This window comes from Drosophila kikkawai, chromosome 2L (genome assembly GCF_030179895.1).
Source record: "Drosophila kikkawai strain 14028-0561.14 chromosome 2L, DkikHiC1v2, whole genome shotgun sequence".
Classification (NCBI taxonomy): domain Eukaryota; kingdom Metazoa; phylum Arthropoda; class Insecta; order Diptera; family Drosophilidae; genus Drosophila; species Drosophila kikkawai.
The window spans coordinates 12,565,068-12,583,325 of NC_091728.1; the positions used below are offsets into that span (position 1 = coordinate 12,565,068).

The window sequence follows — 18,258 nt, forward strand, 5'->3', positions numbered from 1 at the left end:
GACCCTCCGCCTTATCCGCCTTTTCTCTTTATTTTTTTCCTCTGAAGGATTTACGGCAGCAACGCACAGCAGTCAAAGTAACTAAGCGAATTAAAAAAGTAAACTCGAAAGTAAATTAAATGACAGCCAAGTTGGAAACCGGAGGAAATGAGAGGCGGCTCGGCGCTCAGCCAGCTGATAAGTTGCTAAGCCCGGGAGAAAACGACAATGCCGGAGAATGGTCTTTGGGGCATGGATGTGGCTGGGTATCTGCAGCCGAAGGATCAAGGGATGTGGAGCGACCGCAGCGAGGAAAATGTTTTAAAATGAAATCACTTTTAATGAGTCATTCAAGTGGCATGAAGACGGCAACAGACTCGTCTCTGCTTCAGCAACAGCTCCTCTTTAGCTTTTCTCCAGCTCCACTCTTAGCCGACTTGACTAGCCAGGCAGGCAGCATAAAAATAATAATTTTTACAGCTACCAACAAACAAAAAGAACAACGAAAAAATGATGGCTATGGCGGGTAGGAATTATAAGGAAGAATATGAGAATATCCTAGGTACTAAGGAAGGTTTTTTTTTATGAAATATTACAGGAATACTACAGGAAAAACATGTTCTTTAAAGAAATATTCAATAAAGAAATATTCTTTTTTATTTTTATTATCCAAGAACGTTAGATACTTTTTAAAACACCCAATTTTACTAAAACTAATTTAAAATATTTATAAATTTCAATTCTTAAAACCAAAGAACCCATCTAACTACCCATTTCCAGGGTACAAATGGATTGCCTCGAAAAGGAAGGCAAGAGCAATAATAATTTCGCGTACGGACACTGCCAAGTGGAAGCGCCAAGCTCCAGGAAGCGTCAGTCGCCAGTCGCCGCCCCCGCAAGCTGCTGCTGCTGCTCCTCCTGCCCCGTCATCCCCAAAGTGGTAGAGGGACAGGAAATCACTGGCTACCAAAGCGGCAACAAGTGGCCACGGCTCTCTCTCTCCTCTCTCACAGATTCAGTTCCTGCGGCCATTTCACTTTGCTTTTCATTTTATTGCTAATTTTTTTTTTTTTGTTCGCTCTACCAGCGAGTTTTTGCAAATTATAATGACAGCCCCGAGATACGGAATACTGCATAGTAGTCGTAGTCAAGTGCCAAGAGGGGGGGTTTGGGGGTTCCTTTTTGCAGCTTGTGGGGGGCCTGGTCAATGAAGGCGAATAGACATTTAATGAAACGAAACGACAACAAATTGTTTAAACATTATTTGCGCTTTCCTTTCCTTCCTCTTCTCTCTCTCTCTCTCATCTCATTTTCTGCTTTATACATATACCCGTTATTGTTAATAAACAGACATTACAAAGCAGATAATGAACGACAAGGACTTGGGAGAATGGAAATTGAAATTGTGCAAGGCTTTGACAGCAAACTGGAAAATCATTCATACAGCAATTTGCAAAAGGGTTGTCTAGATGGCAAAGAAAAGTGACTAAAAAGGAGTAGGAAGGAGTTTTTAAACATAAGAAGTTTGCTAATTAATTATAAAATATAAAGGATACTAGAGTAAAGACTTTAAGACTACGGTTTTAATAGATTTAAACTAAGCTTAAACCAATTTTAAAATATATTGTAAATCTTCTAGTTCCTTGCTATTTTTATAAAATTTTCCTTGCAATTTTTTTAGATTTTCTCTATACTCCATAGATTAGTTAACTCATCTCCTTGGATTTTCCCAATTTTCAGCTGTCACTACTTATAATTTTCGACATCTTATTAATGACTGAAACTATTTTTCACTTATTCCAAAGTTTTACAAACTTCTCTCAGCTATTTTTCTTTCTTTGCAATAATTTATATATATTTTAATCGTGTCGACAGCAAATTTCCTTCGACAGCTCGTCCGACCGTGAATGATTTCACTTAACGCTCCCGGGGATAAAACAACAATGTTATCGCTTAATACTTATATATACTATATATACATTTTCCTGTCATTTAATTTCTTTTCCACTCGCTTCCTTTCAAAGAGTTGGGGCGTGGGGGGAGTGGTTGCTGGTCAGGATGCGACCCGGTTTTATGGTCCTTTGTTTTCGCGCCAAATGCTTTGAAACGATCCTGTTCTGCCGGGGATGCCAAATAGAAAATCATCATAATTTTCCTTTATTACCAGAGTTTTTACCCATTTGCCATAGTTGTTTTCCATGCTTTTTTTATGGGCAAACTTTGGACCGATTCCCGTACTCTTGGATGTAGCTATGGCTATAGCTTTAATTGCCATTGTCATGGGCTGGGCTTTGCTCATTGCCGTTGTCATTGTTTGTCACAGTCTGTTCCACTCAGAGTCATCAAAAAACGAGAAAAATAAAGCATTAAGGAAAAAGGGGAAAAATACAAGAGTAACTTTGTCGGAAACTCCTTTGATTTGTTTTCAGCACAACAGCATAAAAGTTTGGTATGAGGCAGACCCAGACCCCAAAAGTTACCCTGCCGAGATGAGGTGTGTGTGTGTGTGTGTGTATATGCGAACTTTTGAAGACAAAACATTTTTGAGTTATTAATGAAAAGTTGTTGTCTATCCCAGCTGAGGTTGAGGTGGTGCGCTCCCCTCAGTTTATATTGCAAATACACAAGTGCTAACTAAATGTTATGCTTTCATTATGCTCAGTAGCTCTGGAAAACTTGTACACCTTTCGTGTGGCGGCGAACTTCTTCTACGAAAGAGAGTGCTTTCCTACTCCTCCTGGTTATTGGCTTAGCTGATTCAATTTTTATTTCGTTTTTGTTCTTGGCTCTTAGTTGAATTTTCTTTTATAGACACGCATTTGTTTGCGTAAAGTGCACTTTTTAACTAACTTGTCTAACGCAACTAATGAAAAGATTTGTTATTAGTTTTTTTGGCCAGAAGGAGAAGTGCTAAAAGTGGCAGCAGCTGCCGGTAACTTGGCCCAGGGAATTATACATAAACATTGGACCAAACCAGGCAAACACACACTGAACACACACACACACACTCGGGGTAAAAAAAAAAAGAAATATGTTGGCAACTTGAAAAAGTAAATAAATATTTGAACAACTTCTTATGGCCAACTATTTGTTTGGCAGACGAGCGAGCGGCAGGAACAGAACAGGAACAAGTTTCGGTGGGCCAGGCCCAAAAGCACAAAAAGGTGAGTTCAATTCTGCACCAAAGTGTGCAACTTTCGAAGCCATTATGTGAAAGTTTTATTTCGCATCGCCTCGGCCAGGGTCCCGCTGCTGCTGCCTGGCAATCGACAAGTTTTCCTCTTGGGTTGCTGCTCCTAGGTTTTCGGGCAGGGAGAATTGGATTGGCAAATTGTTCGGCACATAATTTTAGAGGCAATTTAACAAAATGAAATTTAAAGAAAAATTCTTTTGCAAACTATGTGCAAAGATTGTGATTTCCAAAGCTTGTCTAGTAGGGGAATTAAGTAAATATTGGCTTTTGTGGAACTATGAATTCAGAATCGATGGATTTTGGCATTTAAAGAAGAATTGGGTTAGGTTAAATGAGGTGGATATTTGACTATTATTGTTTCGTTGAAATGGAAAACCAGTTAGTGGCTTAAAAAGAGTATATTGAGAGGAAAAATCTAATAGTGCCATATTTTATAAGTAAGCTTATACTAACTTATTTCCTATACAAACCACATACCTTTATCTACATCACAAAAGGAAACAAACCTAAATATCAATAAAATATCAATTCATATTTTTCGTTGAATGAATCGCTGGTATTTCCCAACAGATCTTCACCTCTACGTAGGTGGTGGTTCCTTTCAAAGCCTTCCAAAATCGTTTGTTTAATATAACAATAATAATAATAAAAGCCATTCAAAGTCTTGTTCGAGCATCTCTAAAAGCTACCTAAATATGGTGACCATCCATAAGACCAAGTATGGACCATTGTTCGCCTCACAATTGGCATATTAAATGACCGCTTTTGTTGGGATATTTAACATAACATCATTACTAACCGTGGCTATTTTTGGCCTTGGCTTTATCTAAAACAGATAATTAAGTCCGCTTTGAGCCGCGGCTGTCTCCCAGCTGATTGATTGACTTTATCGGCCGTTTGTGCGGGGCCTTATCAACACTCGGCCCGGAGTCAATCTTTTTGGCCCGGCCTGGGCCCGTCGTCTCCGGTCTCCACCACCGATGCGGCCTATCAAGATGCAGTCAGAAAATGCATAAAGTACGTATCTCACGGCGCACCGCAAGAACCACAAGGGGCACAAGAGGGTACAGGAGGTCTGAAGAGTCTCAGATTAAAACCAGTTTTTAACGGCAATCGTGTAGGCCGAGGAGTGCCATCTTTATGGACAGGTTAAGACAACTTCCTGCCGAGGAGTTGTGCCTGATCGACAGTTCAACATGAAAATGAAACCAAAAAAAAGGATGACACACCATCAAGACATTTCATGGTTTGTTTTTATATAAATTAGTTTGATTTTATTTACAGATCTTAAAGTTAGTTAACAAAGTTTGAGGGTTTTTAATAGGGTATTAAACAGTCTTTTATGTTCTTATAAAATTAATTTGTAAACATTTATCAAGTTAGTTATAAATTTTAATAGTTTTTAATATATTTTATATTAAAGTTGTATTACAAAAGATCGAATTTAGAAAAAATACAAAGTAAAGGTCACATTGGTAATTTCAGAAAACCATGGTCACATTTAAAGTAATTCTTATATATTTTTAAACATTTTACTTATCATTATGGGAAGTTATAATTTAGTTATAATTTAGGATAGGGTAACAATTTAGATTTAACTTTTAGTTTACCAAAAATCTAATTAATTAAAAAACTTATTTCAAACTTTTTAATCTCCAAACTCCTATTTTTCAAACGATTCCAAACTTCCAGCAATACACAATGTATCTCTCGAGTGTTGTCACCTAAATTTATTATCCCTGACATCTGGCATCGCGCGTTCCAGGTGTCCCTCGTGGCTGGGAGAATCAATCAAGCGTCAGTTCTTATGGCCACCCGCATTCTGCAGTAGTTTATGACCGCCTGCTCTCTGCTCTGTCACACCGAATTTCCAGGCGGCTGCATAAACGTTATGACAACAACAAAAAGAAAAAAGAGAGAAGAGAAAAACCAGACCGTTAAAAATGCACATAGTATACGGATAATTTGATTAATAGCGACAGCTAGAACAAAACGAGGCAGATGGAATTATGTATAAATGTTGAATGCGTTCGAATGAATTATTTATGACATTACATGCAAATCAAAGTTGGCAACACAAGTAGCGTTTCCAAATTAAAATTATCGTTTTTTTTTTTTTTTTGTATATTGTGTCCTTATTTGTTTTTTTGCGTTCATTACCTGCTCATCAATTTGTAATTGGATCCACACCAAAAAGGCAACTATTATACAAAATAAACAATAAAAAAAAGACCTATATGGGCTGCAAAAAAAGGTTATGTTTGTTTAAATATTCATTGTTAAATGCTGCGAAAGAATGCATATTTATTAAGGTAAATTATTAAAGCTGAAAAAAAATATTGTAAAATCAATGGATTAATTATTATTGCAGCTTCCACTCCAGCGACGACCACTCCAGATCCAAATCCAGATCCAAAACCAAACCAAACTACAACAATCGAGCCAACGCCTGCGAAAGAAATGGTGGAAGAGAAGGCAACAAAAGTCTGGACAAGAGTGGCCAGGCCAGCATTATTCGATGGGATTAGGTGGGCGGCTTGGGGGACTTTGGGAGTTGGAACTTGGTTTCGACACCGTCACTTGGGCATTTGCTTGGGCAAAGGTAAAGGAAAAACTCTCTCTCTCTCTCTCGAAAAAAAAACATGCATACATATGTATAAAGGTACTGCGAACACGCAGCTAGAAAAATACTGTGAAAAAGCCAAAAGCTTTTCCCAACTTAACTGCAGGTGAAAATGGATTCTGAAAATTGGGTTAATTGATGCTTAGTGTTTTGCCTCGAATGGGGGGGTGCTGTGGGTCGTGGGCGTGGTTATTTAGCGCCAAGTGGCTAATAGTTTTTGCCACCCGCTTGGCTAGCGAGCGAGCCAGCGGAAGCGGAAACCGGAAATGCGCACAAGGAAACGCACACAAATATTGGTGCACAAACACATTCCATGTTTACACGGGCTTTTGAAATTAGCCAAATTAAGTGTGACCGAGTTCGTGAAAAACACAAGGAATAAGGTTGCCACCTTGGTGAATTCTGAAAATCTGGTCACGCAATTTGGATATAAAGGTTTGCTTTTATATTTCGAAATCATTTCTTGATTTTTAAATATTTTTAAAAGTAAGTAAGAACCCACTTGTTTTGCCTCTTTAATGATGTTTTATAAAGAAACATTAGGAGAAGCCTTGCCGTATAGAAAATTTTGATAGCTTTGGTCACTTTACAGATGTACAATTTTATAATTTAGACCACTATTTGTTGAATTTAAAAAATATATATGCTGTTTTCATCATATTTTCCTGGCATAAACCTGCCTTCAAATGCCAAAATGGCGGCATCGCTTTCGTTATGGGAGGGGTATTAAAAGTTACAAAGGTCAGCTAAACAGCCACATAAACGCCATATATATGTATATTATATATACATGTAATTAGCATTATAACCCATTGTCGAATTATACACACCGGGACTGCCCTGTTCCGTGAGATTGGCAATGAGTGTGGGCGGTCCACTGCTCAGGCTGCCTCCACTTGCACCGCCATTTCCGCCGGCAGTAGAAGTAGCACCACCTCCTGCTCCTCCAGTTCCTGAACTCCCGGCTCCACTGGCCGCTGGATCCAGAGCCTGGGCCACGTCGAGGAGCAGCACTAGCAGCAGCAGCAAAAACGGAAGCGAGCACATCCAGACGAACGCCGCTCTAAGCGCTGGCCGCTGCCTCATCTTGCAATTTGGTATTTTGGCTATGTGCTTGTTGTACTCCCGCACCGGCATCAACATGTTCCATTGGTTGCTACTTGGCTCCTCGGCTCCGATGGCGCTAATTGTGGATGATGCTCTGTAATACAGTTTAGAAGGATTTTTGGTTTAAGTAATGAATTGGTTTTTAGTTAAATTGCATTAGTGGCGGGCAAAAAAAAAGAGAGAAAAGAAATATTTATCCATAGGTGAAGCACTTTTTATGTTGGTTTATTTTTTTTGTATTGTTTTATTTTTATGGCTTTACAAATACGTATCACTGTTGCCAATCTTTTTCACACTTTTATTGTAGTTTTTATTCACTGTATCTCGAATCTCACTTATTTTGTTATTTAGTTTGATTTTATAAATAAGGTTAATGGCACTGAGAGGGTTTTTTGTTGATGCAATTTACCTAATTGATACCTTTAGATTTATTTTAATATATTTAATGAATGCAAATGCATTGCATTTTATATTTGTATATTTATTTCAAGATTTAATTTCACAAACAACAGATACGCACTTGTAGTTTAAGCTTTGTTTTATATATTTCTTTTTTCTTAAAAACATGCACCTCTCAGATGCATCTCACAGATACACATAGCCATCTGGCATCAGTTAGTAGCAGTTGCAATTAATGTTCTTTGCAAGTTTATTGCACAAACACACAGCACACACGGAAAAGTATCTCATGGATACGCATTGTATCTCAATGTTGCAACACACACACACAACAACTGGCTGCAATTAAAGTTCTTTGGTCCTCTGCTTAACCCAACATCTGCTCATCTCGGGCTCGGCTACAAAACGTATCTCAAATTACACATTTGGCATATAAATTGCTCAATTTCATGTATTTTGCCTGTGTCAAATTGTCATTAAGCGCGGGACACACACCCCTGGGTGCCCAGGCTAATGTATCTCGCAGATACAATTGCTGAAATTGCACTTTTAGCACTTAACCGCGACGGCATTACTCCTTAAGTGTGATTTTTTTATGGCCAAGGCCAGTGTTTATAGCTCTTTCATTGCTTTAAATTATCGATTTATAAACGCGTGCGTTTTTTTTAGGTTTTTTGTGTATTTTTTGGCAAACACCTTTTCAGTTATTTTGTATCTCTTTGTGTGTGTGTTATATTTATGCATTGCACTTGTGCCAAGGGCTTTCCACTGCTTTTTGCTTGTTTTCTTTTCTTGCTTTTTTGTTACATTTATAAATGGTTTAGAGCAGGAGCAACACACACGCACAGCTGTGGCTACAATTTGTAACTGTAAAGGGAGATCCTTCTCCGCTGTCCTTGCGCTTTCCTTCAGTACTCAGTTTTCAGCCAATGTTTACACACGCTCTCAAGAACTTTTTGTTGGTCGTCAACAAACCATCATGCATTTGCGTTATATTGCTTATCAGCGTCTGAGATATGGCATTGAGGTTGGGAGTTGGAGTTGGAGTTGCTTCCCTTCGTATTTGATTTACCCTTCGGAAAAGGCGAAACGTGCTCACATGCGGTTCGCTCGAATTTTCCAGTGTGTTGTTTCAGCCAATTGCCGCATTTTAAAAACGCATAAAATTGCTTTATGTTTGCCTTTCCATTTCTCTCCTTGCTGGTTTACTCCCACTCCTCCGTTGCTACTCTTCGGGCTTATCCTCCCTCCCGGCGTAAATTTATGCAAGGCGCCTTAGTTAGACAGACGTTTATTCATTATTTACATATTATTTCTTCGTTCTTTTTCTTTTCTTTTTTTTTGTTCTTGCTACGAAAGGGGATTTTACTCGAGGGAAAATGCACACCGCAGCTGCAGCTCTGCAGTTCTTCAGGTATCGCTCCGTATCGGCCGTATCGCTCCGTCCTCTGGCGTAAGTATCTGTAAGTGGTGCATAAGTGGCAGAGAAATGTTATTGATGATTTATTTGCATTTGGCATTGATATATGCTAATGTTTCCCTCTTTCTTTGTCCGTCTTCGTCTTCGTCTTCTTCCAAATCGAAATAAAAACAAACCCAAAACCGAAACCAAATCGTACAAAAAAAAAATTAAAGAAAAAGGTGGGAGGAGGTGTAGGTACCTCACGGTTTCTGGCTATGGGATTATGTTATCTTTGCCCGCGGCCTGTGTTGGCTTTTCAATTTTTCATGCCGCGCGACAGCAACCAGGGAGAAAGAAAGAAAGAAATTATTATGGCATTTTTTCTTTCGCCTTTTTCCTTAAAGTCATTTTTATTTGCATTTCGTGATTTCGAACAGACAGATAAGACTTGCATCGCTCCGCTACGACGCGGTACGTTCGCTCTGTCAACTCAAATATTTGATTTAATTCCCTGACATAATAATTAATCACTCGGCACCTTTTACGAGACGTGCCTAACCCCGGGCTCTGGCTCTGCGCTCTCCCTCGTTTATTTGTTTATAATTAAATATTATTTGGCAGTCCAAATGAGACAGCCGGCAAGACTCGAGTGGCATTTATCAGTCATTCAGTTTGGCTAGTTTCGTTTCGTTTCATTTTTCTTTCTTTTTTTTTGTTTAAATATATTTTTTCCCTTTCGCTGCCCTTTGTTTAATGAGTTACAAATTTGGCTTTTCAGTTGTTTAATGCCTGACAGCATTATAGATTAGTGGCCAAAAGTTTTTCAATTCTGATACACTGGGGAAAAGAGGTGTAACTTTTTTTAGATTATACCAAAATGCACTTAAGGTGTCTTGGAATACAAACAAAAACTCTAAACCTATTTATCACTTAAATAGTGATCAATTTCTTCTTGAAAAATTTAAAAAATTAAGCTTATTCTCATTTCAATATAAAGAAAAAATAATAATCATAAAACTTAAGCACCAAAATTAATTTATTTTGTATAAATAAATCTTTATCACGTAAGAATTAACTTTATTCTTTTTTCCTAATTAAAAACTAATTTAAAAACAATATAAATTTAACCCTATAAAATATTTTATATATTTAAAATTAATTTACAGTGCACTCCTCCCTTCTATGATATTTTTTTTTCTCCTATGTCATTTACATTGGGATCTGGGAACCGTTTGCCTCGCGGCCGTTTTTGTCGTCCGTCTGTCGCCGCCGCTTGTATCTTGTATCTGGCTACTTGGTGGGTCTCTTAAATGTATCTGTATCTCGCCGTCTGAGGTTGAGGCTATTTCTCGGCTAATGTGTTGTGTTGTGCGTTCATTCCAATGTGTGTTTTTCTGGGCTAATAGCTGCCGGCCAGCCAGAATGAGGGGGGAATTTGTGTTAATTGTATGCTCGTTATGAATGTTCGTTGGCATTTTAAATTATTGCAGAGATTTTTGTTTGTTTCTTTTTATTTTTATATTTTTGGAAGAGAGTTGACTAATATCTAACATAATTTATGGTTGGCTAGTCTTAGTTTTAAAAGCATTTTCACAACAAATTGATTTCTGCCAAAAAAGAGTAGGCCGGGTTATGGATTTTTTGTACATTTTGGGGAAGTTTCTAGAGAACCTGTTGCTTTTTTGGGTAAAGAAATATAAAAAAGAAGGACTATAAATTCTATTAAAATAATTAATTTTTCTCTTATTTTAAGACTCTTCCCTTAATCCCCTTTTAGCTTAATTATTTTAATATTTTTCCCCATTCTAAAACTCCCAAACAAATTAATTACTTATAAAATTTTATTATTATCTCACTTGACATTTATTTAGGCTTATCAACTTGTTACTGGGGTGGCTTATCCCACCGCTTTTTTTTGATAATTTACTTAGGCAAATCTTGGCAAAAAGTTTTCCGCTTCATTCAACTCCAGAATACAACTCTCTCGGGCGATTAGCATATATTGGCAACAAAAACTCAGAGCAGAGAACGGTGTGCCCTAAGAGATTGCCTCGTTCGGTATTAAAAATTCATGCACTCAACTGTCAGAGACCTTGAGATACATTTGAAATTCAAGTGCCACGGCACACGCGCATCGCTAAAAGTGTCAAATTGGCAAAAGTGGACGAGGACTTCAGAGTTGAGAAACAGAGAAACACATTCTAAAACAAACTTTTGAAGCCTACCAAAGGGGGGGAGTGTGTCTGTGTGTGTGTGGTGTCTATAAGAAATTGATATCATTTATCAAACTGACACATACAGAATCTTTTCGTTTGGGGAAACTTTTTGCAAATGAGGCAGCAGTCGGGGCATAAATAAACATAAGGCAGGGTAGGGACGTGGCACACGCCTAATTGAATTCAGCGAGGCGAGAGTAAGCGAGAAATACATAAATAATCGGACGATGCCGCAAAATTAGTTCATTAAAGAAGCTCTCAGAGCGACAGGGAATTTGCATACGACCGAAAACCGACAACCGAAAACGAAACGAATTGAAAAAATAAAAATAAAATGTAAATTAAAGTAAACAATGCAAAGAGAGCTATTCATATTGTTTTTTGTGTTCTTGTATTTTTTATATTATTTTTTTTTGTGCTCCCTCCCCCCACACTTGAGGCAAAGGAAAAAGTTCCAATTGCCGAAAAAAACTTCAGAAGTCAGCAACATGCAACATGAATATCAAAATCAGAGAGGGAGCAAAAGTCTGGTAAAAAATATATGTATATAAAATATACTACGTTATGGGGGAGGGTACTGTTCGGTTTATTCATATACAAAAAAAAAAAGAGTGCTTTTTCGGTTTGTATTTATATTTGTATTTCGTGGAAACGAGTGCAGCAAATCAATGCCCCAAACAACTATGAGAGCTGCGTGTCAGGGCCACCAAAAAAAAGTATATAAAACCAAATTCCAGGAAGCCCTCTCAGCGATCAGAGCCAGTCCCACACTTGTAATAAAAAATATTTTCAATAATAAAGTGTATTAAGTTGTGAAGTGCACACAGTGAAAATAAATGAAATGTGAACCATGGAAAAGCTTCGAAAAGCAATAAGAGTGAAAAACTCTCCTTTCCCTACGCAAGCCGCTCCCCTCTTTCCTTTTTTTTTTTTTTTATACAAAACAAAGAAATAAAAAATATATAAAAAAAATGTATATAAGTGGCGTTGCTGCTGCTGCCGATGCCCTGCTATATATACGAGTTGAGTGTAAATATAAATATTTTTTTCATACAAATACTCAGAGAGAGAGAGAGGAGGTTACATACATTCCATGGAGACAACTTTGGTTTGTTGATTCTACGAATACCAGTATATATGTTTGTATGTACAACTGAACGAATGCATGAATGTGTCAATGGCTCAAAACGATTTATACAGCATATTAAATTCTGACATCAATGTTTGATTGTCCATACATGAAAAGTAATAAAATGAAATGAAACGTAGAGGTAAAAGCCGGGCGCGTAATGAAATCAAATAAAGTCTACAACCGAAGGCATCTCTAAAACTGAATTTATTTGTACTCCCGCCGCCACTCTACTCCCTTCGGAATCGATATAGAAATTGAAATTGAAACTCATTTAAGTTTGTCCGTTTGTAGTTTCACCTTTAAAGAGATTACATTGAAATTGAAGTGCTTGCACTGAAAAGCTGAAAAATCCCAGCCCATCTCCTAGGGTTTCCTTGCATTCTACGCTGCTTCTTTTTTTCCCTCTTGTATTTACTGGCTGACCCCAGGCTTATTCTTCAATCCATTGTTGTTGTTACCGGAGAGGAAGAGCGAGTGAGGCCACCGAAAAGCTGAACCGAATTGGATTTAACCCCTTTCTGCCGAGGTTGATGTGATGCATGGCAAAAGGGATTAGAACGGTTCTCAGTGGGTGTGTTGTGTGTTGTGTGTTCTGTGTGTGCCCCAGGGCCCTACGAATGCCAGAGGGGATTTCTCTGTTATGCAGAGAAGCCAAAGTCAAATTGCTGCATACTTTTGTTACTTGTTGATGCAGAGCCATTTCTTCAGGGGTCCCAAAGAAGACCTGTCTAAAAATGCCTTTGAAATCTATGTATGAAAGAGGGCAAATTGGTTAAGATTTCCATTTGGTTATCTGCCTAGAAAGGTAAACGTAGGAGAAGAGACGATGCAAGGTATTAAAAAGCTAGTTTGGGGTTTAGTAAATATCGAGAATTTACTTCTAGAGATTTGTGGAGAATTTATAAAATATAGTAACTTTACTTTATTTGGAACACTTGAAGGCTTATCCTTAGCCCTATATTGTATTTAGATTTAACAGAAAGTAAAAACAAGCTGTTTCAAATTGAAACTTTCAATCATATGAAATATAAGAAAAGCTCTTATTTAATTTTATAAATACTACAGACTCTATTTCAGGGCTAAATACCGAGAGAATAAGTCCGATAATATATATTACGTATCATAAAAATCGGAAATTGTAGTATATCGAACTTTTAAACATTGAAATACATCACATTTAATATTAAAATATCGATATTATCGAAATATAGATATCTCAGGTAAATAAATTATCAAAATATCGATTTATCGCACATTTATTGCCACATTAAAATATACATTTATCGATAACAATAACTTTTTAATTTTTTCAATTCCTACTCCAATTTAAACCCTTCCCTTATCCCCGATTTTACCTTTAAAATTCCACAGATTACTGCCAAAAACCAATTAAACCCAAAATCATATAATGACCAGGTCAATTTGCAATTCTCTGTGCTCTCTATGCCTGCAGAGCCACCAAACTTCTATTATGGCCTCTCGTTGCCCCAAAATATTGCCTTAGTTAAGGGGCATTATTCAAATGGCAAAGCCCATCCACAAATTATCGCGCTTCGCACATTCCGCGCACCTGCTTTGGCATATGCTAATTAAAGGCGACGCCCTGCTCCACTCCACTCCACTCCACTCCACTCCCCCTGTTAACTGGGTCACGGGAATGACATCGTCGAATATGCATATTGCCATATTGCTTGCCATATAGCCTGGCTGGCTGGCTAACGGCATTTGGCCAGAGCAGCTCACAGAGTGAGAGATACCCATGGAGCCTATGGGAGAACTATCAATCTTGTGCAAAAGGCAAAACATAATTTATAACCGAAAAGGGGGGCTGGCACATCTCTGGAAACTCTTCTCCTGCACATGATGGCACACAACCATCTCTAGAACGCCCACAGACAAGGCTGCACGAAAATAAAAATTTATTTTAAATTTCTTAAGAATTACTTGCTTAAGGATTTTAGAAAAAGAATTCATTTAAAACTACTTTCTGGGTTTATAATTATAAAACTTACTGTTTCTTGAAGAAAAAAACAAACCTTATAAAAAATAAAATACTTAATCATTTCTATGCTACCTTAATTACAATCTCATTCGGAGTTCCACGAATCCTATTTGGTAATCTTGTCACCCATTTTTTCATGTGCAAAAAGAGGTGTGATCAATGCATTGCACCATTGCAATGGTGCTATAGTGCAAGTTTTCGGAACAAAAGGCAATGTCAGTTGCGGTTCTTTTAATGAGCCGCCAAAGCGTGAAAAAGCGCAGCAATGCCCATCCGCCTCTTGTACCGGGGATCCCCTTTAGCGTTCTCTTCCAGCTCTCAGCTGGAAAAGGTGAGGCTATGGCCACCAGCCAGGTTGATAATTATGAATGGAGCCAACTGTAAACTGACACAAAACAAACTCAACCCACACACACACACACACACACTACACACGGGGCCATTGAGCTGTCAGCTGCGGCGACCTCGCGCTGATGCGGCAGCTACACCCAAAATGCAACGCCCCTGCAATAGGTAAGCAGCTTAATCGAGCTGCATCTACTAGCTGCATCTCTACGGCATATAGCCAGCCCCTAAAACCGGGCTCCACCAAGCCCAGGCCCAAGCCCAAGCCCATCCACATCCACATCCCCAACCACGAGGCCATAGTCGGTGTCTGTGCCGCCGTTATCATTAGTTGCATCTTAGAGGCACTCAGCCGCAGCTGAAAAGCTTTCAGGCCCCGGTTACCAGCTAGCAGGTAAAGGTTTTACACAGAGAGAAAAAATATAGAGGAATAATAATATTAAAACATGAATTAAGGGAAGTTGTGCTTATAATTCTCAAGTTGTTTTTGTCTATAATGCTCACGTTGTTTCTTAGAAAATACTTTTTTTTTCTTGCTTTTAAGCCTATAATTCTCAAGTTGTTTTATAGAAAATACTTAATTTTTAAAAATAAATGATGTGTTGCAGTTTTCGTGCCAAAGTACATATGATTTCCAAGTTGCTTTTCAGAGCATACTTTTTATTTAACATATTAACTGTCAAATTATCAATATATGATGCTTTATAAGTAAGCAATTATAACAATATTTCAATAACTTTAGACAACAGAATGTTAAGGTAATACATATACTAAACTTAACCTATTTCTACGATTTTTCTCAGTGTAAAACCCATGCCCAAGTCAAGTGCAGAATGCATTCGGCTAGGAAAAAGATGGGGAAATGGAGGGCAAAAAGGAAACGAAAGGAGTGGAAAGGAAAGCAAAGTATAAAGGTAAGGAGAAAAGGCAGGTTGCCGGTCTGAGCGTTTTATTAATTTATTGCCTTGACGATAGTGGAACAAATCTATTAAAATGCGCATATTAAGCCGAAAGCAGCTTAAGTAAATTACGCACTTATAGATGGCAATAACGAAAACGAATCGGGCTCAGAGAATCAATGAAGACCAGAGAGCAGCAGGCAATCAACGCAGAGAATTAAAAACAAAAAAAAAAACGCTGGAAAAAAAAGGGCAGACGACGGAGATGATGCTAGGCTAAAACAAAAGTCAAGTCACAAGGCTGTAAAAATGGTTTAATGAAGGCACTAAAACTTATGAAATAAACCTGAAGTAGTAGTCGGAGATGCTATAATGACAGAGAGCTTAAAGTCGAAGTCTGGCTATACCCTATGGCAGAGAACAAGATCTAAAGTAAAGATACTCAAAGAAGCCTCATAAAACTAAAGTTAATTTAGCAATTTTCCTAATCACATTGAAAAACTATAACTATTTTTATTTGAGAGCCACTAAATGGAAAAACTTTAGAGCTAATACTATAATTTCAATCAAAGAAATGAATAATATCTGATGCACTTTTTATGACCAGAAAAATGAGCCATAAATCGTTAAAAAAAAATTTACTGCAAGCCCAGGAAAGTGTAAAACCCAAGCCATTCTTTTACCAAATGGACACTGAAAAATACTTAAAAAACGAACAAAGGGCGAACGAACAAAAACTTATCATTAAGACCATAAATAATTAGTAAAGTCTCCGCGCGAATCGGACTTTGATTTGGCTTAAAAATTGCTTAATTAGTCACGGTTCCATCGGACGGTAGTAAAATGCGTAAATAATGCATAAAATATGGCAAGTTTTTTGGGTGTTTTTTTGGTTTTAGTTTTGGATTTCTTTGTGTTTTGTTTTTGGGAAATTTGAGAAATTGTTATTTGGGTATTTTGCTTTTTTCTTCTCGCCTTTGTGTGTGTTTTTTTTTTGGGTTCTTTATTAATTTCTGTGCGGGGTGTTTTTGTTTTTTTTTTTTCTGTCCAACCTGGGCGGCAGTTTATTTATGGCTTTGCATTTATTAAAATATACATTTCCACGCATATATATGCATAAGTGGAGGTTTGCGTAACAGGTTGTCGTGCGAGAGTGTGTGCTTTTCTGAGTTATTTAATATCAATTAGGGGGCCGCAGCTGATTTCAAAATAACGACACGCATTTCACTTAATTTCGGTTCTTTATTCGGAGGCCTTAAAAGTCTAACAAATGGCTGCAATTAGAACAATATGGCGAAATGCGTACAATTTGGAGGTTTTTTTTTCTCAACGAACACAACAGAAGTTGGGTGTGAGGTCAAATTGCTCTTTGAATATTGATAAATGATCGGCACTCGATCGTGTGTACCAAATGAGATGTGTGTTCCATTTATAAATTGGACTTTTTTTTATCTCTGTCTGTACTGTAATTGTTTGACATTTGACTGAGTTCATTGTTCTTTATATATATGCTTATTTAACCAAGTGTTTGGACAATCAAAGTGGGGCTGACATGACATTGATTGATTGGGTAGGCAATATTTATATATTATCTGGAACTGATTGAAAAAATCGATAAACAGCTACAATTTTTCAATAAATAAATTAAATAAAGCGTAAATATTTAATATCTTCCTCTCAAAAACCCTTCACTAATTCCTTCTGAAGCCTTCTTGTGTTGTAACAAACATTTCGCACCGCAAAAATCACACGCTAAGTGATTTTGATTTACACATAACGCAATTTGTTAGAGAAATCCCATAATATATAAGGCCACAACACCACAATTCAGTTTTGTATTTATAAATCGAGTAAGAATCGACAGGCAGCCGCAAACCATCTCATTAAAAATTAGATTGAAATTCATTTTTAATAATTACAAAGCTTAGGGCGGCTGAATTAAAAAAAAAAATTTTATATAATTATATACAATATATTGACCCGGAGTTGCCTGTGGAAAATGTTCCACTAATTTGCGGCTAAACTAATTAATGGTTGGTGCCAGTGCCCCTACTTGGAATTCCGCCTCTTCCCTTATTTTTATAACAATAAAAATACAACGCGAAATAAATTGATTGGTGGCTCCATTCGGATCGATTCGTTGCGGCTGATTGAGTTTGAAAAACATTTACAAAATATGTGTGTGCCCACTAATTGACAATTAAGCAGGAAGTACCTAGTTGAGCCCCCAATACTCTCCTCCCTATATATATATTTCTAAATTGCATGATTGATAAAAGCGCTTTGAGTTCCAATCGAGGGGGGACGAGTTCTATAGTCGCAGCGTGCCAGACATTCCCCAAATGGGGTGGAAAACTAAGCGGCTAACTGATTTCCGAACAAAACTTTCAACATATTAAAACTGCACTTGGCCAGGCCACCCAGCCAGCACCCACCTTTACCGCAAAGGAAAAGGCGCTCAAGTATGTTGAACACGCGTCAAGTTCCTGCGGAAAACTTTTGCGTCAACTTTTGCAGGACCTTTCTTCCCTTTCTCAGGCGCCAAAGGTAAGTTCTTGGTCTGGGCACTTAAAACCAAAGGAAAGGCAGAAGCTTGGGCATTGACAATGGCACCCAGCAGGAGCAGCCGTACTCGCACCAACAACAATAACAATAATTCTAATTAAAGTTTTCAATTTGAAGTTTCGACTTCTCCCCCTCACTCAATAGCCTTCGCCGCCGCCACCCACCAAAAAAGGCGGGAAGAGACTCTTATCAGAGGCGAACGTAGGCGATGAAAACAAAGCCGGGGCCAGACAATGCCCGCCACCAGACAATGGAGCACAGCATCCGAGTACAATGCAGCTTCGAAGCGATTCCAAAAAGTACACAAGGAGAAAAAATGTATGAGGAACAATAAGAAAAAGATTGAAATTATAATACTCTCAGGGAGTATATAGCATTAAAGGTAATTAAGGTAAG

At 37.8% G+C, this 18,258-nt stretch overlaps 1 protein-coding gene across 5 annotated transcripts in view; it reads right to left on the bottom strand.

Moving 5' to 3' along the window:
- Nucleotides 1-4,500: 4,500 nt before the first annotated feature.
- Nucleotides 4,501-18,258, bottom strand: part of LOC108082794 (uncharacterized) — a 93,024-nt gene continuing 79,266 nt past the window's right edge. Inside the window, exons 1-3 of one of the 5 annotated variants that reach the window (XM_070289191.1) lie at nt 8,148-8,597; nt 5,333-6,996; nt 4,501-5,050 (exon numbers count right to left, since the gene is read on the bottom strand). In XM_070289191.1, the coding sequence (XP_070145292.1) occupies nt 6,576-6,938 (363 nt within the window). In that variant the 5' untranslated portion in view covers nt 6,939-6,996; nt 8,148-8,597 and the 3' untranslated portion in view covers nt 4,501-5,050; nt 5,333-6,575. Of the gene's footprint in view, nt 6,997-7,422; nt 7,442-8,147; nt 8,598-8,670; nt 8,763-18,258 lie in introns of those variants that run through there. The other 4 variants (XM_070289189.1, XM_070289190.1, XM_070289188.1 and 1 more) reach the window with 4 other exon arrangements.